Genomic DNA, 26,042 nt, shown 5'->3' with positions numbered 1-26,042 from the left:
CGAGGTGGGGGGTGGGGCGGAAGGCACAAAGGAACAAGTAGACTGCCTGCTGAGCAGGGAGCCCAATGTGGGACTAGATCCCATAACCCTGAGATCATGATCTGAGCTGAAGTCAGACGTTTAACTGAGGTGCCCTGACACATAATTTTTTTTTAAGATGTATTTTTTTAAGATGTATTAAGATGTATTTTTAAAGATGTATTTATTTATTTATTTATTTATTTGAGAGAGAGAGAATGAGCAGGAGTTGGGGAAGAGGGCAGAGGCAGAGGGAGGAGAAGCAGGCTCCCTACTGAGCAGGGAGTCCGACATGGGGCTCAATTTCAGGACCTCAAGATCATGAACTGAGCCAAAGGCAGCTCCTTAACTGACTGAGCCACCCAGGTGCCCCAAAAAGTTTTAAATGAAATGCTTTAATGGACCCTCAGGACAACAGTTTGCTTATGTGGCATATATGTCTATAGTACTTGTAGCTAAATAAGCATAGTGTTTGTTCTGTATTTCCCTCTTTAAAGAATTCTGCTATGGTAAACAGAATAATGCCTCCCCCAAAGATATCCATGTCCTAATTATTAGAACCTTCAAATATTACTTTATATGGCAAGAGGGACTTGCAGATGTAATTAAATTAAGGACCTTGACAAGAGATACCCAGGACCTAAAAATCACATGTGTCTTTAAAATTGGGGAACTTAATGCAGAAAAATGAAATTGGACCATTTCCTTACACCACACATGAAAATAGACTCAGAATAGATGAAGGACCTCAATGTGAGACAGGAATCCATCAAAATCCTTGAGGAGAACACAGACAGCAACCTCTTCGACCTCAGCCGCAGCAGATTCTTCCTAGAAACATCACCAAAGGCAAGGGAAGCAAGGGCAAAAATGAACTATTAGGACTTCATCAAGATCAAAAGCTTTTGCACAGCAAAGGAAACATTCAACAAAACCAAAAGACAACCCACAGAATGGGAGAAGATATTTGCAAACGGCATATCACATAAAGGGCTGGTATCCAAAATCTATAAAGAACTTATCAAACTCAACACCCAAAGAACAAATAATCTAATCTAGAAATGGGCAAAGGACGTGAACAGGCATTTCTGCAAAGAAGACATCCAGATGGCCAACAGACACATGAAAAAGTGCTCCACATCACTGGGCACCAGGGAAATACAAATCAAAACCACAATGAGATACCACCTCACACCAGTCAGAATGGCTAAAATTAACAAGTCAGGAAATGACAGATGCTGGCGAGGATGCGGAGAAAGGGGAACCCTCCTACACTGTTGGTGGGAATGCAAGCTGGTGCAACCACTCTGGAAAACAGCATGGAGGTTCCTCAAAAAGTTGAAAATAGAGCTACCCTACGACCCAGCAATTGCACTGCTGGGTATTTACCCTAAAGATACAAATGTAGCGATCTGAAGGGACACGTGCACCCGAATGTTTATAGCAGCAATGTCCACAATAGGCAAACTATGGAAAGAACCTAGATGTCTATCAACAGATGAATGGATAAAGAAGAGGTGGTATATATATACAATGGAATACTATGAAGCCATCAAAAGAAATGAAATCTTGCCATTTGCAATGACGTGGATGGAACTAGAGGGTATTATGCTGAGCGAAGTAAGTCAATCAGAGAAAGACAATTATCATATGATCTCCCTGATATGAGGAAGTTGAGAGGCAACGTGGAGGTTTTGTGGGGTAGGAAAGGAATAAATGAAACAAGATGAGATCGGGAGGGAGACAAACAATAAGAGACTCTTAATCTCACAAAACAAACTGAGGGTTGCCGGGGGCGGGGGGCTAGGGAGAGGGGGGTGGGGTTATGGACATTGGGGAGGGTGTATGCTATGGTGAGTGCTGTGAAGTGTGTTAACCTGGCGATTCACAGACCTATACCCTTGCGGCTAATAATATATTATATGTTAAGAAAAATTAAAATTAAAATTGGGGAACTTCTCCCATTGCAATTAGAAGGAGATGTGCCTGTGGAAAGATGGTCAGGGATGTACTCTTGCTGGCTTTGAAGAGGAAGGAGAGAGACTCGGAGCCATGGAATGTAGGCAGCCTTTAGAAACTGCAAAAGGGAAAGAAATAGATTCTCCTCTAAATCCTCCAGAAAGGGGCACAGAATTGCCAACACCTTGATTTTAGCCCAGTGAGACACATGTTGGACTTGTGACCCACAGACTGTAACTTCACGTTGAATTTTGTGGTAATTTGTGAAAGCAGAAACAGAAACTAATATATTGTCCTCCTGATTGTTGGAAATAAAAATTTTTTTTGAATCTCATGCTTTTATCCCTGCGGTGCCTGGGCAGCTCAGTCATTTAAGTGACTGACTCTTGATTTCGGCTCAGGTCATGATCTGAGGGTTGTGAGATCGAGCCCCCAGTGGGGCTCTGAGCTCAGCAGGAGGTTTGCTTGAGATTCTTTCCCTTTGCCTTATCCCCTGCCCATGCTTGCTTGAGCACGTGCTCACCCTCTCTCTCAAAAAAATAACAAATAAATAAATAACTAAAAGTCTTTAAAAAAAATCTCTTTCTTTTATCCCTTATGGGCTGCAACTGACAGCAGCAGCAGCAACAGTGATCCTAGAGTGTCTGAAGTTTGGTAGGACCAAGAGCTGTGAGCTGTGTTGAATCAAACAAACATGCAAAGAGTAAAGGGCACAGTGGGCTTATCTGCAGTTCAGCCCCTTGGCTGTTCTTGGAGGCTCTGTTCTGAAAAGACATGCTGTTTCTGCAAGGTATAAAGACCAGGACAATGCTTCTACATAAACCTACTCTTGGTGTAACAACAAAAGTAGCTTCATAAACAGGGAAATCATTCCAATAAACACATGGCATGCCAGTGATCCTAAAAACCTGCTCCGGCATCTAAGAACTAGTTACACCTCCCCAGCCTGAGGCCAACAAGATTATCTCTCTGTGATTTCCAACAAGAGAATAATACAACTAAGCAGAGAACTCAGTTGTGATTAGTAAGCCTGCAAAGTAATAACTTGAGAGTGTGTCTATGAATAGCAACCCACTCTCGCCACCAGTAGTCTTTGATAGGGATCCTTGATGGGCTTTCCCCCATTGTTTTAAAAGTATTGGGAAAATATAACTTCAAAACAAGTTTCCTAAATCCTCCTATACAAGAATTCTGGAACCACCACTGGAACTAATATTTGATACATGACGTTGACATATCATCAGTTGAAAATAGTTTAGCATTATCTTCTCAAGTTGTATGTATGCATACTTGTATTACTTTCTGATGTCTGCTGCAGCAAATGACCACAAACTTGATGACTTAAAACGAGAGTAACTTATTTCCTCATAGTTCTGGAGGCCAGAAGTTTAATGTCAGTTTCCCTGGACTGAAATCAAGGTGTTGAGAAGGCACGTTGCCTTCTTCTCTTCTGTCTAGATTCAAATCTCCTTCTGCCTCCCACTTTATAAGAAGGGTGGGATTGCATTTAGGGCTCACTTGAATAATTCAAGATAATCTTGAATCAAGAAAATCCCCAGATATTTAACTTAATCACATTTGCTAAAACTCTTTTTCTGTATGAGGTATGGCCACAGGTTTGAAGGATGAGGATGTGGACATATCTTTGGGGTTCATTGCCAACCTACCCCAATACCCTAGCTATTCCACTCCTATTAAGTGCTCTAGAGATACTCCTGCTTACATGTATTTTTTTGAAATGAATTTTAAAAGTCTGAAGTAAATCACCCAGATGTCAATTGGCAGGTGAATGAATAAGTAGAAGGGCATATTTACACAAATGGAAATTTATCCATCAGTGAGAATAACTGATCTGTAGGAACAGGAAATAACATGAATAAACACTAGTAATAATGATAAGTGGAGAAGCAAATCCTTACTAGTGTACATAGTACACTGTTCTTATAAAATTCAAAACATTTTAAACACTGACTAGGGACAAATATGTGGCAAAGCCATCATTTTCTTTTGAAGATTGATTGATTTATTTGAGAGAGAGAGATTAAGCACCATTGGGGGGGTGGGCAGAGGGAAAGGGAGAGAATCCCAGGCAGACTCGCTATTGAGTGCAGAGCCTGAGGCGGGGCTCTATCTCACCACCCTGAGACCATAACCTGAGCTGAAATCAAGAGTCGGATTCTTAATGGTCTGAGCCACTCAGGCACCCCATCATGATTTTCTTTTAAGTGAAGAGAATGATAAAGGCAAAATGTAGAAGGTGGTCACGAACTCTGTGTTGGAGGGAGTGGAAAATGAGCAGGCTGAGGGTATGGGATTGGGAAGGATTACCCAGGGTGATTTCAATGGGATTATGTTTTTAGCTCTTATGCTGGAATGTAAATTCTCAGGTGTAATGTTACCAATATTGCTTTATATGTATTACATATTGTATTCTATAAAATACCAACACATTGTATTAGGCATTTTTTGTGGCTAGCTATAGAGAAGCAAGCTTACTAGAGAAAACAAAGGGATTGATCACAAGGCTTCACATGCATAGGAACTGGAGATCATCTGGGCTTTAAGCAGCCTCAGTACTAAATACCCTCTCCTTCACTCTTACCTGCAAAGACAAAGAAGCTATGGCAGGAAGGCTAGGTCAGCAAAAAACAGATTCTCTGACAAATTCTTCACTTACAGATGACTTCATCTTTGAGACCAGTGTTTCCTCCCTAAATATAAGAATAACACTCACCCCACCTGCAAAAGAGTAACCCAGATTTAATGAGTCACAATTTCTAAAGAAGATCCCAGATAATCTGCATATTTAATAAGATACCAGGTTATTCTCATTATCACGGAAATTTGGGAAATTTCTGGAGCAGTGCTTGTCAAATGTTAATGTGCACGGGAATCACTTGGGATCTTACCGAAACGGATTCTGATTTAGCATTTCTGGGGTGTGGTCTGAATCCACCTTTCTGAGAAGCCCGAGGGAAGACAGACACTGCCAGTTAAGGGCACTGTTTGAGAAGCTAGGTTCTAGAGCTCAGGACAGTTACAGACCCTCTCGGAGAATCTGGGAAGAGCTACCTATAGATCTATTTCTCAGCGGAACACATAAACATAAAATTTAACATAAAATTGCAGAGTTTGGAGAGCCCCTGAACACTATTCTTAGGCTAGTAGAACATACCATCAACCTGCTTCCGATGAAGAGGTGACAAGAATCTTCATTTAATAATGTCCAACATTTATTACCTCTGTGTGCTTTGGCATTGTTGTGCTAAGTGTTCTAGACATATTATCTCATTTAATCCTCACAATAAACCTATAAGGTAGGTACTTTTATTATCGCTCTTATCTTACAAGTGAGGAAATTGGTGCACAGAAACTTTTAGGTAATTTGCTCAAAGGTATTTGGTGAACCTGATTCCTGAGCCCAGGTGTTTAATTACTGTGTGGTGCTTACAATGGTCTTAATGTGTTTTAATTACTTTGAGGAAAGTGATTTCATTTTATTAAAACTTTACTAAAACTAGTGTCTGCCTTTGGCTGTGGTCATAATCCCAGGGTCCTGGGATCCCAAGGGGGGGAGGGAGGAGGGGCTGCTCAGCAGGAAGACTGCTTCTCCCTCTCGCACTCCCCCTGCTTGTGTTCCTCCTCTTGCTGTGTCTCTCTCTGTCAAATAAATAAGAATCTTAAAAAAAAAAAAAAAAAAACCCAAAAAACTTGTCCAAAAAACCCCACCTTGTCTGGAAAGTGAAAATGTGGACAGACTAGATCTGAGGTTTTCAAATTCTGATGGCCATCAGAATCTCCTGGGGCTTTTGTTAAACATGATAAGAAAATAATGCTTGGGTTCCATGCTAAATCTTTATCTTAGAATCTCTGGAGATAGAATGGAGCTGGGCTTTTTTTTTTTTTTTAAATGATTGCTTCATTTTTTTTTTTTTTAACAAAAGTTTATTCTTAAATCTACAACAGGATCTAAGACAACACTTCATTCCAGTTACAGGTGGCAACAAACGCTAGGACAGGGTGGAAAGGGGGAGTAGAGATCCAGATGTTTAAATAGGAATGGAACTGAGGATCACTTTTGCCTCAGGCACTGGCGCTGGCTTCCCTTTTGCCAGATCTGTTAATTCCACCTGTGGCCAGGGGCCCCTTCCCTGTGGCTTTCGTTTTTAGCTCTTCTTGCTTCTGCTTCTCTTTCTGTTTCTGCTTGAATGCGTTATCTTGTCCATCTCCCTGGCCTGCTTCTTGGGCTGTTTCAGAGGCTTCTTCTTGTTACCATCACAGCAGGACATGGTGCCTGTCACCCCTTCCCCAGACCCTGCCCAGGGAAGCCTGTTGAACCAACACCCTAGATGATTTCAAAGTAAAAAGTTCTAGTATCATTGCCATAGACTCTCCAAAGGTAGCATTTTAAAAGAACAAACTAAATGAAATCTGTTAGGGAAGACACTCTGAAAGGGAAGGTAGCTCTGAAGGGTAAGAAGTGCCTAGAAATGCATTCCTGGCTCTGATCTTAATGAGAAAGAAAAGGAGGAAAGGACATAAGTTTCCTTTGCTTTCCTTTGATTCTTTGACTTCCAGTTAGAATTATTCTGTACCATCGTGATTTAGAAGGGAATAGATCCACTTTTTAAACCACTTCACATACTAGAGAACACAAAAGAGTGCTTATAAAGTGGTATCATAGACCTGTAAGCAGGAAAATTAAACCTGCTTCCCACCTTCACCCCAGACAAGCTTCCATTTGCTAAAATAACAACAGAAAAGTGTGGGAGGCACAGCTTGACTCTCTTCTCAACTATTTATTTTCCTTTTTCTCATTTTTTTATTAAAACTTTTTAAATTTTCTTAACTGCCGAGTACAACTCTGGAGCTGGGAATACAATGCTGAAGGAGGCCTACTCCCATTGCTTAAGGTAACGAGTTCAGCAGTTGTACCCATCCAGGGATGGGGTTTAGGAGAGGGACATGGATAATATAAGAAGAGCACAAAGCAAGGGTTGTGAGAGAAGGACGGGTTTTATTATGTGGCTAAAACAGCTGAAGAAGGTGGATTCTGAAGAAGAGTAGGAAATGGATGGCCATCCTATTCAAGATTTTTTTTAAAGAAAATATATGCATTGTCTCTAATGCTATAGATATCTTATAGGTGATTAACTCCTGTATTTTGGTGACACATATTTTTTAAAAAATATTTTATTTATTTATTTGACAGAGAGATCACAAGTAGGCAGAGAGACAGGAAGGGAAGCAGGCTCCCTGCAGAGCAGAGAGCCCTATGTGGGGCTTGATCCCAGGACTCTGGGATCATGACCTGAGCTGAAGGCAGAGGCTTTAACCCACTGAGCCACCCAGGCACCCCCCTTGGTGACACATTTTTAAAGAGATTATTAAGGCAATAATTTGTGACCATCGTAGAGAAAGGAAGTGGTGATCAACAGTACCAGGTGTGGATTTACTAAGAACAAGTCACGTCAGACCAACACCATTTCTTCAGTGGATTAGGGAACCAGGGTAGATTTGGGGTTGAGTGGGTGTTAGGAAAGCAGAAATAATGGAGGGAGTCACAGAAATCTTTGTTTTTGAAAAAATATATATGTTGAGTGTCTGCTTAGATCAGATGTTTGCTAGGCAACGGCACTCACACTTTTTCGTGTTTGATCATCACAGTAAGCCTATTAAGAAAATTTTGGCTTCCTGAAAACCAACGACAGCATAACATTCAAGCTCTGCAAGCTTGACACTGAAGGAGAGGGTGGGTCGGAGGGGACTATCTCGGTGGAGCCCGTTTGCCCACCCATGAGGTCCCCAAGGCTAATCCTAGAGGTTCACCTCCTTCTATAGTTCTTCCCATTTGTGCACTGGCTCAAGAGTTAGCAGAAGACTTTAACCCTCATACCCCTTAGCAAAACTGTAAAAGGACTGGGAGCCATAAACAAGATTTTAGGAAGGATGGAGGGTAACGAAATGGAAATACACAGAGAAAATGATTTGAAACCAGATAATCCAGTTTACAAAATAAGGTTTGCCCTTCTTCAGTTTATAACCCACTACAGAGATTAGGACTTCCTCTCACAGCTAGATCACCTGTTTTAAATTACCTTTTCAGCAGGTCACTATGCATTTTCAGTGATTCTTCTTTGCCTCCAGACACACTCTTAAGGTATAAACTGTCATAACCGCACTTTTAGAACCTTATCTTCCACTCACCCACACTGTGAGGTTTTTCACCTATCTTACTCAGAGGCCTCAGAATATGCTACTGGTTTTGCCTCTTTGCTCAAACCGTTCTTCACAGTCCACTCAGCACTCTTTCCTGTCTGCCCAAATTGTTTTATTCAGGGCATTATGGTTTGATTCAATTAAGCAAGCTCAAGTAAAAGGTTTTCTTAAAGTAATATGACGTGTGAGTTCTCAGAAACAGGACTCAACATACTCTTTAGCCTTGTAACAGTCGTGAATACTTGAGCTTAAGCAATTGTTTTTCTCTCACATATGAAAAAATCTGGAGGTAGGTAGTTGCTGACTGTTTTAGTGGTTCAACATTATATTCTAAAGACTAGGGGGACTACTCTTATAGGCTTTTTCCTCATGATCACAAGATGGTTGCTATAGCTCTAAATGTCATGTTCATGTTCAAAGAAGGTGGAAAGAGAAGGGAAGGGAAGCCAGTCTTTATCTTTGGTCAAGAGAGCAAGAACTTTCACAGAAACCTGCCAGTAGATTTCTGTGTATATAACATTTGTAAGAACTCTGTAACCTAGCTGTTCATAAAGGAAGTGAAATCACAAGCCATAAGTGATTACTATTGAGATTATATAAAGAACTTCTACCCTGGGGCACCTGGATGGCTCAGTGGGTTAAAGCCTCTGCCTTGGGCTCAGGTCATGATCCCAGGGTCCTGGGATCGAGTTCTGACATTGAGCCCCGGCATCGGGCTCTCAGCTTGGAAGGGAGCCTGCTTCCTTCTCTCTCTCTGCCTACTTGTGATCTCTGTCAAATAAATAAATAAATAAAAATCGTAAAAAAAAAAAAAAAAAAAAAAAAAAGAACTTCTACCCTGGGGTGTCTGGTGGCTTAGTGGGTTAAAGCCTCTGCTTTTTGGCTCAGGGTCCTGGGATCGAGCCCTGCATCAGGCTCTCTGCTCAGATAAATCAACCCAATAGAAAAATATGCGAAAGACAGGCCATTGACAGAAGAAACATTTGTGGTGAATAAATTTAGAGAAAGATGCCTAGTCACATTAGTGATCACGGAAATCAAATTATGACTACATTGTGATAACCACTCATTATGACTACATAGTATAATCACGAAATTAGCAAAAATGAAGACATCTCAAAAATAAATGTTGAGGGGCGCCTGGCTCAGTGGGTTAAGCCTCTGCCTTTGGCTCAGGTCATGATCTCAGGGTCCTGGGATGAGCCTCGCATCCCGCTGTCTGCTCAGCAGGGAGCCTGCTTCCCCCTCTCTCTCTGCCTGCCTCTCTGTCTACTTGTGATCTCTCTCTGTGTCAAATAAATAAAATCTTTAAAAAATAAGTAAATGTTGATAAAAATGTGGGATGGTCACTACTGCTAGTGTGGGTGAGGTAAAATAGTACAACCGCCTGGGAGTACAGTCTGGGATTTAAAAAACAGGATATGGCTTAATACATCTTAATGGACTTTCTTTTGTTGATCTATTTTAAAAGTTATTAACTGTAACTCCTCCAAAAGGCAAAAAATCTGTTAATATATTAACTGTTTTCTTTACCTCCTTCTAACCTAAGAAAATGTCTTCTGGTGTTGGCAGAGGGATGGGAAAGTGCACCTCCCTATGCAGTGTTTCCAGAGCTCTCAGGCAAAACACTTACTCCTGCTTTGTGTGCCTGCTGTAAGCCAACATCACAATGTTCATTTGATTACACATTAGACTTCCTGACGGGGCGGTTGGCTCCTAGAGGGCAGAGATCTTTTCTTGTTCATTTTAGTGTCTCTATAGTGTGCACTGAGTTTGATGTATATCGAGGGACTCAACAAATGCTGAAGGAATGAATGAGTGAATAAAATAAAATTAATCAATAGGGTTTTTTGAATGTTTACTTTTGAAAAGGCGTTTTAAAAAAGTAAATGTTTATTTCAAAACCTGTTTAAATAAAGCACTGTCCCTAGACTATGCCCAGCACACAGTAACAATAAATATGTTTTGAATGAATACCAAATACTTAGATATCACAAGTAATTTCAATTTGCTGTGACCTTTCACTCTGGGGACTTTGTACTTTACTCTGGAAGTAAAGAAAGCCATATCAACAATGGCACATTTTTTTGTTATAAATTGTTAAAACTTTTAAAAAGATATTCCAACAAAAGGTGAAACACAAAATTTACATTCTTTTTTTTTTTTAAAGATTTTATTTATTCATTTGAGAGAGAGAGAGAGAGAGAGCGAGCGAGCACAAGCAGGGGGAGAGGCAGGGAGAGAGGGAGAAGCAGAGTCCCTGCTGAGCAGGGAACTCGACTCGGGACTCCATTCCAGGACCTGAGCTAAAGGTGGACGCTTAACCATCTGAGCCACCCAGGTTAAAGAAAAATGATTTACACTTGTTAAAATGGTGAGGAAAACTATTGCTATTGGGGGGTCAAAATTACTACAATAGGAGAAAGAAATTTTGCTTCGCTTTGAATACAGTAAAGACAGCTGGGAATTTATAGCCAACAAACAAGCAGAGCGAGGGTTCAGTGGATGGAAAATTACTATGAAGAAACAGAAAGGCAGGCCAAAGGTGGAGGATCAGTTATTTGATCACGTATCAAAGGCATCAGACATCAAGGAGCGCGATGACTTAGCAGGATTCGTACTAATACTGGGTTCAGCCAGACCACACTTGAGGGCCTACGTCGAAGCCTAAGCAAGCAAAAGGCTCACAGGAGCCTAAATAACGCTCGGACAAGTCTCTGTCACTGCCTGCCTCAGACCTCTTTATTAGCCAATCTGTACGGATAAGGATGGCTGGAAGGAGGCCGGATCGTGGGCCCGGAGCCTAGCTCTCCTTCCCGGCAGCAATAATCCTCGGCCAGGACTCCCGAGACATCTTCCTGCGACCACCGCAGGAACGCCGGTCAGAGCAACGGCCCTCGCCTCACACCCGGGGCGCCCCCAACGTCAGCCAGACCGCAGTGCATCCCAATTTAGGGGCGGGGTCCGCAGGTCGGGCGGGGCGGGGCTGGCGGCGCTGATTGGCCAAAGCTCTCGGGCTTGGGGTTCCCGGCCCCGCCCCACCGCCCCATTACTGGCCGTTTAGAGTTTGCTGTGCTCCCCTCAGCCAGCGAGGCCGCAGGCTGGCCAGTCCCGCGCTGCCCCGCAGGAGGGGCCGAGCCCATGTTCCTCCTCCCTACCGGTCCCATCCTTAAAGCACGAGTTCCGACGCCCCGCCCGTTGGAGCGGGCTTCGGGATCGCGACAGCTAACCGCCCGGGCAGGCCAGGGCCTACCGAGGAGGGCCCGAGACCACGGAGCAACCGCGGCTGGCACGCGAACGTCTCGGGGCGTGGGAGCTGCGAGGGTAGGGGTCCCGGGCGCCATTGTTGGCCGCCAGAGAGCCGGCAGGACCTCGTCTGCCCTCAGAGGCGCTTCTCCCGCCGAGAGGAGGCACAGCTGGGGCCGTCGCCACCCCGTGGCCCAGTGTCGTGAATCGTGTGCCTCATCTACCGCCCGCGTCGGGCCGCCGGGACCATGTTTGACAAGACGCGGCTGCCGTACGTGGCCCTTGATGTGCTCTGCGTGTTGCTGGGTACGTAGGCGCCGCCGGCCCGAGGGGCGTGTGCCCCGGTGGGTACGGGCGTGTGTCTTCTGGGAGGGGACTCGCGGAGAGCTGCGGACGGGCGTGGGGGCGGTGTGTGTGCGCCTGACGCGCACGCCTTTGCTAGGGGAGACTCCGGGGGCCGCTTCCGCAGCCCCGGGATCCCGCTTTGCAGCCTGCACCCAGGCCCCCGTGTGACCTCCTCTGTCTGTCTCCTGCGGGTGTGCTGAGCTCAGCTCTGCTTGGACGCTGTTCACGCCTCTGCGCTCAGTGCCTTGCTCCTGTCCTCTGTTTCCAGTTCCACTCCCAACAAGAGCGGGGTGGGCTCCTCCCCTCCACGCTGTAGGGAAACCCGGTCACCGGCTTGTCAGGTTCAGGAGCGACACGGAGGTTTGATTCACTGAGGATTCTCAGTAACAGGCGCCAGTGCCTGGTTTATCTTACTTGTGGGAAGCAGTTTAATTTTTCATCTTTAAAAGGCTAGAACGTTCCTAATTAGAAGGTGTTGCCCGGTTGTAAATTGTCACGTTGCCAGTGGGCGTGAGGATGCCAGGTTTCTGCCTATAGGTCCGAAGAAGCTTGCCTTTTTGGGTGTGTGTGTTTGGGTGTGTGTGTGCGCGCGCGCGCGTGCTCCAGACCTCTTTCCTTCTCTGTACAGACCTTGCCATGGTGTAGCTTTCCATCTCCAGTGACAGCCCACAAGGAGCACTAGACATTCTTTGGCTGCAGCAGATTTGGCGTTGTCTTCCTCATGGAAGAGTTCATTTCTGGGGCTGCTGGTTGGCAGGTGCTTCTTTCTTTTGACAAGAATTGAAGTCATCTGGATGAGGGATAGGCTTTGGAAGGAAACTTTCATCTTTTTAATATGTATTTTGTAAAGCAGTATGTTGCGAACTATTTAGATGTTCTTAAAAAAAAAAAAAAAAGAAACAAGATCTGATTGAGGTTTGGGTAGCCCTAATCAAGTATGGAAGTAATGGTTCTGGCAAGTTCCCTGGCTGGGGGAATCTGTGACTTGAGAATCCTAGGTGCAGGTGTGCCTAATAGCCTTTCACGGGTAAGAAATTCCCCGGGTTTGAATCCCGAATTCCACTTTTCCTGCCTCAAACCTGTACACTTAGGGGCTTGCAGTCTTGCTCAATTCTTAGAAATTCTTCTCTTTGAGGTAAAATCCCTTTTTATTATCTACGAAATATCTTTATTGTTGACTAAGACACTTCCTGTAGAGCTCCTCCACAGTGAATTTTTGGAGTTAAGTTTAGGAAAGCAAAACACGTTTAGGAACACTATAGAAACCTGAGGAACTCTTTCAGTTGTCAAGACATATTAATAACTATTAAATGTATTGAAATTGATTTATTGACAATGAAAGGTTTATCTTTGGTAAAGATGATAAATTTCATTTTCGTTTAGATTTGTCTTTTAATTCCAATGTAGTTTTTTAAAAAACAGTGTTATGTTAGTTTCAGGTGTGCAGTATAGTGACTCAACAATTCTGCATATGACTCCATGCTCATCAAAATAAGTGTACTCTTAATCCCCTTCACCTGCTTCACCCATTTTCTCACCCACCTCCCCTCGGATAAGATGTAAAATTTTAAAATGTACTTTAACCCATACTCACCGTCAGTAGGGCTTCGTTAAGCTTCATTTATATTTTAGAGAAGGGAGAGGAAAATGGTCAGAAGTAATTTTGATAATTTTAATATATTGGCTAGTACCCTGTCATTGCTGCATATTGTGTACTCTCAGAATTATGTATCAACTTCCTCTTCTCCTACCTTGTGAGAGTTATTCATTTATAAAACAAATGTCAGGTTTTTTTCTATGGGCCAAGCACTGTATTAGGACAAATGAGACATAATACCACTTTAAGGTAGCTAAAGCTAATATTAATAATCACAAAGTCACAAGGTAGACCTGTGTATTGTTTGTATGTTTTAAAATTTGCTTATAATGGAAAAACATTAAAAACAGACTTATAAATTACAAGTTCTTCTTGTCTGTGTTTTCAACATGATGCAAATAGTACATAATTATACTACAGAGGTAAGAATAATTTTATTGCTACATTGACCTGACAGTTGCAGGATTTATGATGGTTCCCAAAAAGATACAATTGCGTTTTTTATTTTAAATATCTTTGATGGTTTTGGAAAGACTTGCTTTGGGGACTTAAGGATTAAGTATGTTTTAGAAGAAGATATCTCATCTGTTTGAAATGTGTTTTATCTGTTACTGTATTACTCAAGATTCTTTTAAAGTAATTCAGAAGATTTTCATCATGGGCCCAGAATTCCCTTTTCCTAAACAGAAAATGAAGTACTCACTTCTTTTTATTTTCATATATAAGATGACAGTAGATTTAACAGTATCAGTCCTCCATTACAAACAGCAATGAAAGAGGGCAGTGGGGGAGGAGATAAAGAACTTTTTCATGCTGAGTTTTGGAAGGTAGTACATTTTTAAAAAAGATTTTCATTTATTTATTAGAGAAAGAGAGAGTGTGCGCTCGAGAGCACAAGCAGGGGGAGCAACAGGGAGAGGGAGAAGGAGAAGCAGTATCCCCACTGAGCAGGGAGTCTGATCCTGGGACTCTGGGGTCATGACCTGAGCCGAAGGCAGATACTTAACTGACTGAACTACCCAGGTGCCCCTGGAAGGCAATACATTCTGATAGCAAATTCACCTTTTTATTGGAGTGTAAGGGTTATTTTAAATTTGGTTTTTATTCACTTTACTGACAGCAGGAGATTGACACCCTAAAATTAGGGGTTATCAACTTGGCATTAACTTTATTCATTTTCTGTGAGAATATACCAGTAAGAGTTAACTATACCAACAAAAAGATGATTAAACACTTCTTAAGTACAGGGTTATGTGAAAGTGATTCATAATTACAATGTGAATATGTTCCAGGTTCTGTTAATGACCACTCCAACATCATACAGTGTATCCATTTTAATATGATGATGTTACATGATTTTGCTACGTGACTACTTTATAATTTTATGGAATGTGATGTCTGTTGAAGTGATCATTAAACATGTGTTTTTTTGGTGTGTGTATGTACATTTGTGCCCCTCCATCATCTTTATCACTATAAAACATGAATTCTCCATCTGATATACCCAGGTGATTAGTTCCTTCAGTGGATGTGGTAAGTTCGTAGAAAAAGAGTCAGGATTTTGAGAGATGGTATGTATTTGAAATGGAGCATAGTCTTGCCATCTTTCTCTGGCTTTTTTGATGATGAGTTCTATCATTGTAGATAAGGCTGGCTATAAGCATCTGAGCATACGAGAAAAGCTGCTCTATAGGGAATGATAGTGGGCTGGTGTGAAAGGAACAGTGTTTTTGCCTGGTGTGTTAAATGGTGTCCTGAATAAAACTTACTAGTGTTTAATTACTGAGAGTCATTCCAGATTTTATCCACCATGGCATAAGGCTGCCAGTGAGTGGACACTGAGTCCACTGATTGATTCAGTGCACACTGATTGAAGGCTGATTCTGCCAGGTCCATGTTAGGTGCTAGGGATACAAAGATGAGTAAGACAGTCCTTGCTCTAAGGGAGATCAGGGTCTAATGAAGAACAAACCAACAGGTTACAGTATATCATGGTAAGCATAATAATGGAAGTATGAAATATGTACCCTTTGAGTTCAAAGAAGGGAGTTATCTTAGACCTGATCCATTATAAACAAATGGTTTGTTTATCCTTAGTGATGCAGAAATGACAAAAGTTTCCTGGAATCCTCTTTTTTTATTTCCTCAACTTGATGCAAGGCAGTAGTGACCCAAGTAAGTAACCTATGTTGATGACTTTTTTGTCTTGAATGGTGTCTTGAAGATTTAGGTGTAACTGGCATCCCATGGTGTCTTGAGGATTTAGGTGTAACTGGCAAAAACTTTTTATGTACTTGTGTTTTGCTATGTGGCAGTCATTTAGAATACCTTTTTGGGCTCCATATTCTTCTTTGCCCCTCCAGCTCTGTTCAGCTTGCTCTGTGTTCTGGGAAGCAGGCAAATTATATGGGCTCTATCAACTAACCTCTTATTTTATGGTTTCTGTTTGGTTTTGGCTGATGGTACATCAGTAGAGGCATGGAATAGCCAGTTCTCTCCTGCTGGATTTGTGTTGCTAGAGCTGTTGTGTGGTTTTGTGAATAGGTCTCAGCTTCTCTTCAATGGCCCTCTCTGCCAGCCAGCTCCAGTTACAGATCTTTTTGGGTTCTGGTAACCCCGTAATTGCCCCTTAGGCCTAATGATGATAATGGCCTCCTGATGTTGGTAGCTTGGGAGTATTCCACCATCCCTTGCTACTTTACCTAAATCCTGCCTATACTTATAAAGATGATTCATTAAATTCTGTTGAATACCTTCTTTTGACTGTGTTTGTGGTTTGTTGGTTGGTTGATTTTTGGTTGGGACCCTACTAATGACATTCATACATGTCCAAAACAGATTTGAGGTAGCTTCCCTTTCTGCACTTAACACCTTTTACAGCTGCTCTTTATAGCAGGTGCAAACAGAAGCTCATGGTCTCCAAGGTCATAGTTTCCTTAACAAGCTCTAAATGTGGTACGACTATTATGCTAAATCAGAATCAGTAGATTAAGAATAAAATCTGGCAGCAAAGAGCTGGCAGCCAATAGTAGGTGTTTGTAGAATCCCTGTTACTTGTTCTTCCTCAGTATCTATCTCAAATACTGATACCATATGTTGTTGCCATGACACTGACATCATTCTGCCCCTTAAGTATTACCCCTGAGGAGTGGTCTCTTTCCTGTCTCTCAGTTTGGGCCTGTTTCTCAAGGAAAAAAGTATTTCCAAGTAAGTATTTAGTGAAAGATTCTCACTTGGTAAATAGTCTGCAGCATTTTGTGCCTTCCCTTTTTTCCTAATGTTTGTTTGTTCCTTCATTCATTATTGAGCATGTATTTATTTAGTATCTGCTGGTGCTTGGCATTGTGTTGGATGCTGAAGATAAAAATAAGTAAATAAATACATAAATTGGACATAATGCTTATCTTGGTTGCTAGCCATTTCAATCTCCATTAACTTTTATTAAGCAAACTTCTTTTCCTTCTGATGAAAGTTTACTGGGTTTGTTTCTCTTTTTTATAAAAACTTTCTCTTTCCTCCAAGCCACAGTGAAAAGGAAATCATCTCAGAAAATGAACAAAGCGGGTGCCTGGGTGGCTCGGTCATTAGGCGTCTGCCTTCGGCTCCAACCATGGTCCCACAGTCCTGGGATTGAGTCCCACATTAGGCTCCCTGCTTGGCGGGAGGCCTGCTTCTCCCTCTCCTACTCCCTCTGCTTGTGTTCCTTCTCTCACTGTGTCTCTCTTTGTCAAATAAATAAATAAAATCTTTGGGAAAAAAAAATGAACAAAGATTTGTTAAGCTGGCATATTCTTGAGTTAGACTGGAGTCCTGTTGCAGGCCTTTTCTACATTTAAGTGAATAAAAGTAGAGGCCTGGAAGAAAATGCTACCATTTGGCTCCAGTTGGCTTTGTACACTTGAGTTTTAACTTAAACTTACCTTGCTTTTGGAAATGTTCAGAGAATGTTCTTCTCTATAGAGTTTATGAAATGTAAATTCTTCCTTATAGTCACTTTGAATTACATCCTTTTGGAAACTTCTGGGCATGCTGTGGATCTTGATTAATCTTTTTCTTGTTTAGTCATTTTTTGGGAGCTCTACCAAAGTTTCCTATCTGCTCAGCTTGGGGAATTATTCTGATTCTTGTGGATAAAAAATTGAAGTTTACATTGCTGTTGTTTACTAAAAGAAGTTGGAAGAAAGTCACTAACTTCTCAGATTTTAAGTAAGCCGATTAAAATGTAGCTTCCATTTTATGGAAAGGAATTTGGAATGTTAATTGTCCACTTCCTCCTAATTTAGGTAACTTAATTCACTATTTGGGATAGAAATTACAATCTGTTTAGTAAGCTAATTATGGATTATATAGACACTGTTTTATTTCTCTTATTCTCTTTTTAAGAAAGCACTCACCATTCAGATAGTATGGACAGTGGTTACAAGTAGCTTTCTTCTTCCATCCTTCTTATTTATTTACCTTATTTTTCATTTTTACTATTTTTTTTTCCTTCTCTCTTCCTCCTGCTTTCCTTCTCTGCAACCTTCTTACTGTCTAGGTTTTTGTTTTTGTTTTTTTAAGATTTATTTATTTACTTGACAGGCAGAGATCACAAGCAGGCAGAGAGGCAGGCAGAGAGGGGTGGGGGAAGCAGGCTCCCTGCCGAGCAGAGATTCCCCATGCGGGGCTCTATCCCAGGACCCTGGGATCACAACTTGAGCTGAAGGCAGAGGTTTTAACCCACTGAGCCACCCAGGTGCCCCTTTACTGTCTAGGTTTAAAATTGAGATGGCTTAAACGGAGTTGTTGCTTTTTTTTTTTTTTCCTGAAACTAGTTTTACATTGGGAATGACTTGTTCTTTATAAACTGTAAGTTTCTCTTTTTCTTTAAAATAATAGGGAGGTAACATAGTTTAGTAATGGACTCTTTTTTTTTTTTTAAGATTTTATTTATTTATTTGACAGACAGAGATCACAAGTAGGCACAGAGGCAGGTGGAGAGAGAGGAGGAAGCAGGCTCCCTGTTGAGCAGAGAGCCCAGTGCAGGGCTCCATCCCAGGACCCCAAGATCATGACCTGAGCCAAAGGCAGAGGTTTTAACCCACTGAGCCACCCAGGCCCCTGTGAGACTCTTGATATGCATTGCTTAGGTTCACATTTCATTTCTTCTCTTTACTAGTTTCGTGACCTTGGGCAATTTTCTTCTTTGTGCTTCTTCCTAATAAAAGCACCTACTTTATGCGGTTCTGAGGCTAAAGTAAATCAATTTGTAAAAAGCTTAGAGCAGTGCCTTGTACTTTGTGCAGGATATGTTTGTCAAATAAGATTAATCCTCTCTAATCCTACCAACTATAACATAATTTTAATAGAAATAACATCAACTAGTTTTGTGTTAGGGACAAAAAACAGTCACAAACTTCGAAACATTTCCCATGAATATTCATGGAATGTCTTTGAAGCTTATAAAGCAACTTGAAATAATAATGTTATCAGTCATGTGTAAAAACCACATATACAATCTCCAAGTAGTGGTAATCCCAACAATGGTGGAAACTGATCTGTGTAGGTTGTGTTAGAGAATAATTAAACAAATAGAAAAACTTTATATATTCATAAATCCTGAATTTCAGCTTAATCAAGAAAATGGAGTTAGCTGTATTCTGTGTCACCTTCACTGTTTTTATTGCCCAGGCCATGGGAATGGTCACTCCTCATATAAAAGTAAACTTCATTTAAAAAAAAAAAATTGACCTTAATTGTACATCCTCATTTGTGTAAATTCTGTTATTTGAATTCTCAGCAATTAAGTGGACAGCAAAGAAAAAAACTGTTGTGTAATACTTCTCCATACCCTCCACTCCCTCTTACTCACTTCCCCATATCCTCTTTTCCCTCTTACTCTTGCTTTTTTCAACCAGATAGTTATTTCAATGTATCTTAATCTGAAATTGTTTTTTTGATGTGTGTGTGTGTGTGAGGGAGAGAGAGAGAGAGAGAGAGAATAATGCTAGGTTTTTAAAAATATTAGACTTCACATTATCTTTATTAAGTGAGCACCCATTATGTGTTTAATACAATGTTAGGAGCTGTAAATGCCATTGCGAAGAAGGTAATGTCTTCAATCTTTAAGAAAATTATAGATGTTTGTAAATGCCACAAAAGAATTAAAATAAGGTTAGAAGAAGAGAGTGAGATGGGGGAGGGTGGCAATCTCAAGGAAGTCTTCTCTGAGGAGGGGATATCTGAACTGGCCATGGAGGAACTGGAAGAAGTTGATTTTAGGTTTAGGGAAGAGCAGGTGTTGAGGGCCAAACAGCAAAGAGCATTTGCCACAGGGATTGTAACATTTGTAACAGTGTGACTGGTATATAGTATGCATCCATGGTATTCATAATAGTGAATTTTGTAACTTATTTCTAACTGTCAAAGTGGATAATAATAACTGACAGTTATTTAGTGCTTACTAGGCCCTGTGTGGCCTGTAAAGTCTCTTAACAACTTGATCAGGGACAGTAGCTTGGTCATCCCCATTCTGTAGGTGATAGAACTGAGGTATAGAATAATTGGGAAACTCTCCCAAGGGAACCCAGCTAAGAGGTGGTACAGTCAGGACTTGGGAAACATATTTTTAAGGATTATACGTTTTGAATGTGGATTCACTGGTCCAGATTTAGGAAAGGTGCTAATAAGTGGAGAGGTTGAGGAAGGAGAGATTAGGGGATTAGTTGATTCTAAAAACAATCATTATTTTTAGGTGGCCTAATTGTTTTATGGCCATCTGAATTCAGTATGATGTGACTTCAGAGTCTATTTTGACTTACGATATTTTGAACATGTGCCTGCTGTCCAAAGGGGCAATTTAATTTTTCATAACTCCAACTCCTGATTGCCAGGAGAGTATCTCATACTGGAAGATGTAACTAATTTGCCCTGTTTGGTAACATACCCACAGATTTTTTTTTTTTTTTTTTCAGATAGCTTTGTCATGGGCATTTCTATACAGGAAAGGAAGACCTTTGTCCTTCACTGTACTTCATGTAAGTCACTGTACTTCATGTAAGTCATGTGTTAGAGAGTTCAGAGTCACCTTTCTAGTTCATTCCAGCAGATATAGTTAGAATCTCATGATTTAGTTCTCAGTGGTCATTGCTTGGAAATGTTTCCTGAGTCTTTTTCAGGGTGGGGTGCCTAGGAAAATGACATATAGGAAATATGTACCGGATGAGCTCTTGAGTTAATTGGCAGCTTGTTAAGCCAGGTTCTGCCTTGCCTTTTGGTACATTTACATCAGCACTAAGAGAGATGGGTTGGCTGCTTAGGTGCTCTAGGGGTAAGTGATAAAAAGTGAAGAAAACCATTATTCACTAAATGCCTAAATGAGCCTTTGGTAAATGTCTTACATAAACTTATGCAGTCCTTACAAAATTCTGAGGTTTTAGCTTCATTTTATGTCATAGCACTGGCATAAAAAATAGGTAGAAAAATAAAAGCCATGGATCTCAAATAGCTCTTGCTTACTGTGGACGACAGACTCGTAAGAAATAGTGGCAATACTGTCTGGTAAGTTGAGTGCTGGATAGGTCCTTGCTTTGAAGTTTACTAAGAGTGAGTGAGACAGGGTCTCACTGGAGAGGTATACAGAGCCTTGAAAATAGAGATCGGTAGGTATTTTAATGAAGTCTATCTATATTTCAAAATAATTTCTCCTGAGATGTTTGCTTTTACCCTCTGGCAGAGATAATGTATACCTTTGGGTACATTACTTTTGGCTAGTGCTAAATTCTGTAAATAATTTCTGTAGACAGTTGAGGCCCCATCTGTATTAACTGGGTGAAGACACAGGAGGTGGGTGCTTAGAAAGTGTGTGGCACATGGTAGGTATTCCAGTATTTGCCACATGAATGTATAGGCAATGTATTTGAGTCAGCCACTCTTCTGGGGTTTGAATTTTAGCTCTGTTACTAACTCTATGATATTGGGCAGGTCGCTTCAACTCTTGGATGAGTTTTGTCATCTAATGAGGAAAAAGATGCTAATAGTGCATTCCTCCTATTGCTGTGAAATTAGATGAGATAATGTATGAGACAATGCGTAGTGAAGTGTTTAGCATAGTTCTGGCCTGTGCTGTTGTTATCATTATTAAATTAATAAACCAATTTGGTACCACTGACCTGGTCTGTTACTCAAATTTGATGTGACATGGTATTGACTTTTCTTTTGGAATCTTATTTAGTGTAGTTCTAGTTTCAGCCTAAAGAGCATTGAGAATGGGAATCTGGTTCATATTTCATTTTTTTAGTGCCCAGATCATTTTGGGAAATGTTTCAATTATTTCTAACCTATTTCTTTCTGCTATCAGATACCTCAGTAAGATCTTCTAATTTTACTTTTAGGTGAACAGTATTCCTATAGCTCATGGGCAAGGTACCCAAATGAATGTTTGTGCTTGGAGAGAGATTAGTAAAATAGAAATAGGTGTGTGAGCTAGTAATGGCATGGTTTGGATAGTGGTAACTTCTCTTAGTTCTCAGTTCCTAAAACGTGAAGGTTTTTTATGTCTTAAATATAAACTGGTTAAGAGCTAACTTGTAGTTCAGGTTGAAGGAGCTAAACATAAGCTGTTCTCATTGTAACTTCTTTTTATCAGTAAGAATTTATCCTTTCTTCTTTCCATAGAGTTTAAGAAGCAGATGTATGTAGTGGTCACATCCATCTGCAGTGTTCTGGGATAGCCCAATTTTAGCTGATAACCTTCTGCATAAAGGCAGTTTACTAAGTGTATGACTAAATGTAATTAAAAATCATACATTTATAATATTAACTCTAAACCTATTATTAAAAAAAATTTTTTAAGCGATATCCCAATTTGATTGGAAAATGTACCTAACATAGTTATGCAGTGTAACAGAAGCAAGTGACATTTATTTTTATTTTTTTCAAATGGCATGGATAAGAGAAAGGAATTTTAAAAGGGCACTTTTCCAAATATGTATTGTTTCTGACCTACTGCTCGAGTTGGCAAAAAGGTTTTCTTAAACTTTGATGTTATCAAAACTTGTTAGGCAGGTTATGGGTAATATTCAACTTTATAGCTAGTGTTGGATATCTACATTAATATTAACTTTATGTACCACAATATGAGTGAGATTCTAAGTGCTGCCATTGAAGATAGCCTAATTATGAACCAAATGTAGTAACAAGTAAATTACCTTTATGGAGATGTTTTTATGTGGACTTTCCCCTTTGCTTAGGATATGATGTCATGGATGTTTTCCAGTAGTGCAATTTCTTTATGTAACTATTTAAATAGTTCAGAGTATGATCTAATAATTAAAGCCGTTGGCTTGGAAATCAAATTCTGGTCTTGCTTCTGCTACTCTCAGTGATCACATGGGCAGGATCTCATGGGCTGCTTCATTTATTCATGTGTACTTTATAATGAGAATAATAGCTGCCTGTATATATCTCAGGATTGTAGTGGTAAGCAAACCTTGGTTATTAAGAAGAGTCAGTTGCTGCATAATATATTATAGCAGTTGACACCAGGGGACTTATAGTAGGAAGACAGAACACATAGTATTCAAGGGGGTGTTTTGAGCAACTGGAACAGACCTATAGGTGATCAATTATAAGTCTAATCTAGTCAAGAATGAGGTGAGTGTTCTCAACAGAAAGTAGGAAAAAGGTGGAAAGTGTTTAGGAAGTAGTGATGGGCCTTGATACAAAGTAATCAAAGTAATACAGGCCCCCTGCTTGAATTTTCTCTTTTGCCATACTTAGGTACACAGTTTTATCAGTGACTAAGTGGCTCATGAAATCTTGCAACTAGTTTATTATTCCTGTATCAGTCATACTGTGAGAAATTGGGACATGTGCTATCTTGAAAAGCCAATGTAAAATATAATTTGGTCAGACTGACTGAAATTTCAGTGAAGGGAGATTTTGATTTTTTTTTTTTAATAAAAGATTAATGTTTGGGGGCACCTGGGTGGCTCAGTGGTTGAGCCTCTGCCTTCGGCTCAGGTCATGATCTCAGGGTCCTGGGATCAAATCCCACATTGGGCTTTCTGCTCAGTGGGGAGCCTGCTTCCTCCTCTCTCTCTCTGTCTGTCTCTCTGCCTACTTGTGATCTCTCTCTGTCAAATAAATAAATTCTTAAAAAAAAAGATTAATGTTTGCCTACCATTTAATTAAAAAGGGAAAGAAACCACAGTTTTAACCAAGTCTGCTGAATATCAGGAGTTTATTGTATCAACAGCAGTTTGTCTTCTGTGAAGTCTGTCAGATTCTTTTGGCGAAGATCTGATGCACCAAGGGAATCTCTTCTAATCTTGTAATCTGCTTGTGCTATGTTCTGTTCCATTGGCCTGCTGGATAATAAACAGGTGAGAGATATTCTTTGAAGTAGAGTGATTGCATTATTGTGTTTCTGAGATTGTGTTTCTGTTTTCCTCAGTACAGACTAGTTCATTAGCCAATTAGTGATTAAAATGGTGAGACCTCAATGTTACTGTGTAGCTGTAGCTGTCCAACTGATTTATTACTATGTAGGCCATTAGGGTATAGATACCATTGAACAGTTAAGGAATTCATCTACTCTCTAGACATGGAAACTCAACACCCATTAAAAATATAGCAGAATTAAAATTCCATGGCCAAAGTTGTAAGAAAGTCTTGACAAAATCGAGTCCCATTTGAGAGCATATTTTTTGCTTGCTAATAACTTAAAAACATACATTTAAAGGCACTGAGCTATTCAGTACTCATTACTGAAATTTGAAACTCAAGTGAGCCTCTAGAGCCTAAAGGCACTGATGTGGGCTTTTTTTACTTTATTTAAAAAAATTTTTTTAATTTAATTTCAGTTAGCGAACATATAGTAGTACATCATTAGTTTCAGATGTAGTGTTCAATGATTGATCAGTTGCATGTAACACCCGGTGCTCATCGGAAATAAATTACTTCTAATAAAAAGGGAGTCAAAAAAGAGAGTGGGGAAAAAGAAAACAAGGAAAATGAAGGAAGTGAATATTGCTGGATGATCTGTTTTTGCCTTCTAAGAGGAGTTCAGAAGAGGATGAAGCTTCTTTGATAGAAAGGATGAGAGAATTAATCATGAGGTTGTGCTTCCTAAAGGCCTGAGATTGCTTGCTGCCCAGTAAAGGGATTGTGGTGGAGATTCTGATTTTTCATTTGGAAAAATTTAAGGGTCACATTTATAGTGATTTTAAAAGTAAGGAATTTATCCTTTAGGTTGGTCAATTAATTCAAACTTTGTCTAAGATTTACTAGGGAAAAAAGTCAGATTACTGAAAAAATGCTGTGTTAGTTACCCATATGTCCTGTCTTTGGACTTTTCATGATTAAGAATGAGCTATTGGGGTGGGAGTCTCCTGCATGGCTCAGTCAGTAAGCGTCTGACTTAATCTCAGTTAGGTCTTGATCTCAGGGTTGTGAGTTGAAGCCAGCCCCCTCTTTGGGCTCCACACTCGGCATGGAGCTTACTTAAAACAAACAAACAAACAAAACTTTGTTGAGTATTTTGTTAAGTCAAAGTTGTAGTAAAAGTTGACGAGTTTGACATTTTGAACTGTCAGATATAACAAATAATGAAATCTTACAGTTCATACAGGGCTAGCCATAGGCATATTTTAGTGAGTTATCTAAATATAATTCAGGAGAAGGTGTTTATGTAATATGACATACAGACATATTAATATTTACAATAATAAAGGGTGTGAATTATATCTGTGTATTCATCTTATCTATGCAAAGTACTATTAGGCAAAATAAGAGGGAAACAGACTGTTATTCCATTTTAAAGAGGTTAGAATGTTTTACTTTGTAGTTTCAACAGAACTTTAAAAAATTTGTTTTACCAAGATATGAAATAATTTCCATTTATTTTTACTAATGTATAAAAGTTTTTAGAGAATTCTTTTGTATTTATGGGATGCATAAAAAGTTAAGTGTGGACATTGGAAACCTACAGGTCTGAGTTTGAATTCCAGTTCTTTCACCTATAGTTACGATAAATCACCAACATTCACAGCTTCAGTTTCTTTATCTGAAAAGGACTGGGTCTTTATCGGTATATTCTCTTTGGCTTATGTGTTACATAGTAGGCATTTGTTTATTCCACAGGTATTTGTCTCATATGTTGTGTGCCACACTTTTTTTTTTTTTAAGATATTATTTATTAGAGAGAGAGTGCGAGAGAGAGCGTACTAGCAGGGAGAAGGGCAGAGGGACCAGGAGAAACAAACTCTCCTCTGAGCAGGGAGCCTGATTCTGACTTGGGGCTGGATCCCAGGACCCTGGGATCATGACCTGAGCCGAAGGCAGATGCTTAACTGACTGAGCCACCCAGATGCCCATGTGTGCCACACTCTTAAGCAGAGGAGATTCATGGAATCACACAAATAAATACAAAAATGAATCAGTTAAGTGCTATAAAGGAGAGAGATGGGTATTATGAGGGCTTATAAAAAGAGTTTTGAGTAGGAGAATGTGAGATAGCTTTTTAAAATGATGAGTTTGGCTATAGGTTAGAATAATAGATGGATGAAGGCTGGAAAAGGATGGATTTAGGGAGAGGAACTGAGAGGCAGGGCGGTGGGGTCATGGGGAAAAGGGAGGGAAAAATGAAACAAAATGGGACTGGAGAGGGAGACAAACC

General features: G+C 40.3%; 1 protein-coding gene and 1 pseudogene across 7 annotated transcripts in view; one reads left to right on the top strand and one right to left on the bottom strand.

The window, feature by feature from the left end:
* Positions 1–6,060: 6,060 nt before the first annotated feature.
* Positions 6,061–6,266, bottom strand: LOC111156902 (annotated as a pseudogene).
* Positions 6,267–11,328: 5,062 nt separating this feature from the next.
* The window catches only part of LOC111156867 (phospholipid phosphatase 1), a 98,456-nt gene continuing 83,742 nt past the window's right edge, over positions 11,329–26,042 (top strand). For 2 of the 7 annotated variants that reach the window (XM_022517976.1, XM_022517975.1), the window contains exons 1-2: positions 11,423–11,748; positions 20,338–20,400. In XM_022517976.1, the coding sequence (XP_022373684.1) occupies positions 11,691–11,748; positions 20,338–20,400 (121 nt within the window). In that variant the 5' untranslated portion in view covers positions 11,423–11,690. Of the gene's footprint in view, positions 11,749–20,337; positions 20,401–26,042 lie in introns of all 7 variants that reach the window. The other 5 variants (XM_022517978.1, XM_022517977.1, XM_022517972.1 and 2 more) reach the window with 4 other exon arrangements.

This window comes from Enhydra lutris, unplaced genomic scaffold (assembly GCF_002288905.1).
Source record: "Enhydra lutris kenyoni isolate GAN:26980312 unplaced genomic scaffold, ASM228890v2 scaffoldscaffold50, whole genome shotgun sequence".
NCBI lineage: Eukaryota > Metazoa > Chordata > Mammalia > Carnivora > Mustelidae > Enhydra > Enhydra lutris.
The sequence above is the reverse complement of the archived record's forward strand: the minus strand, read 5'-3'. Positions and strand labels throughout refer to the sequence as shown.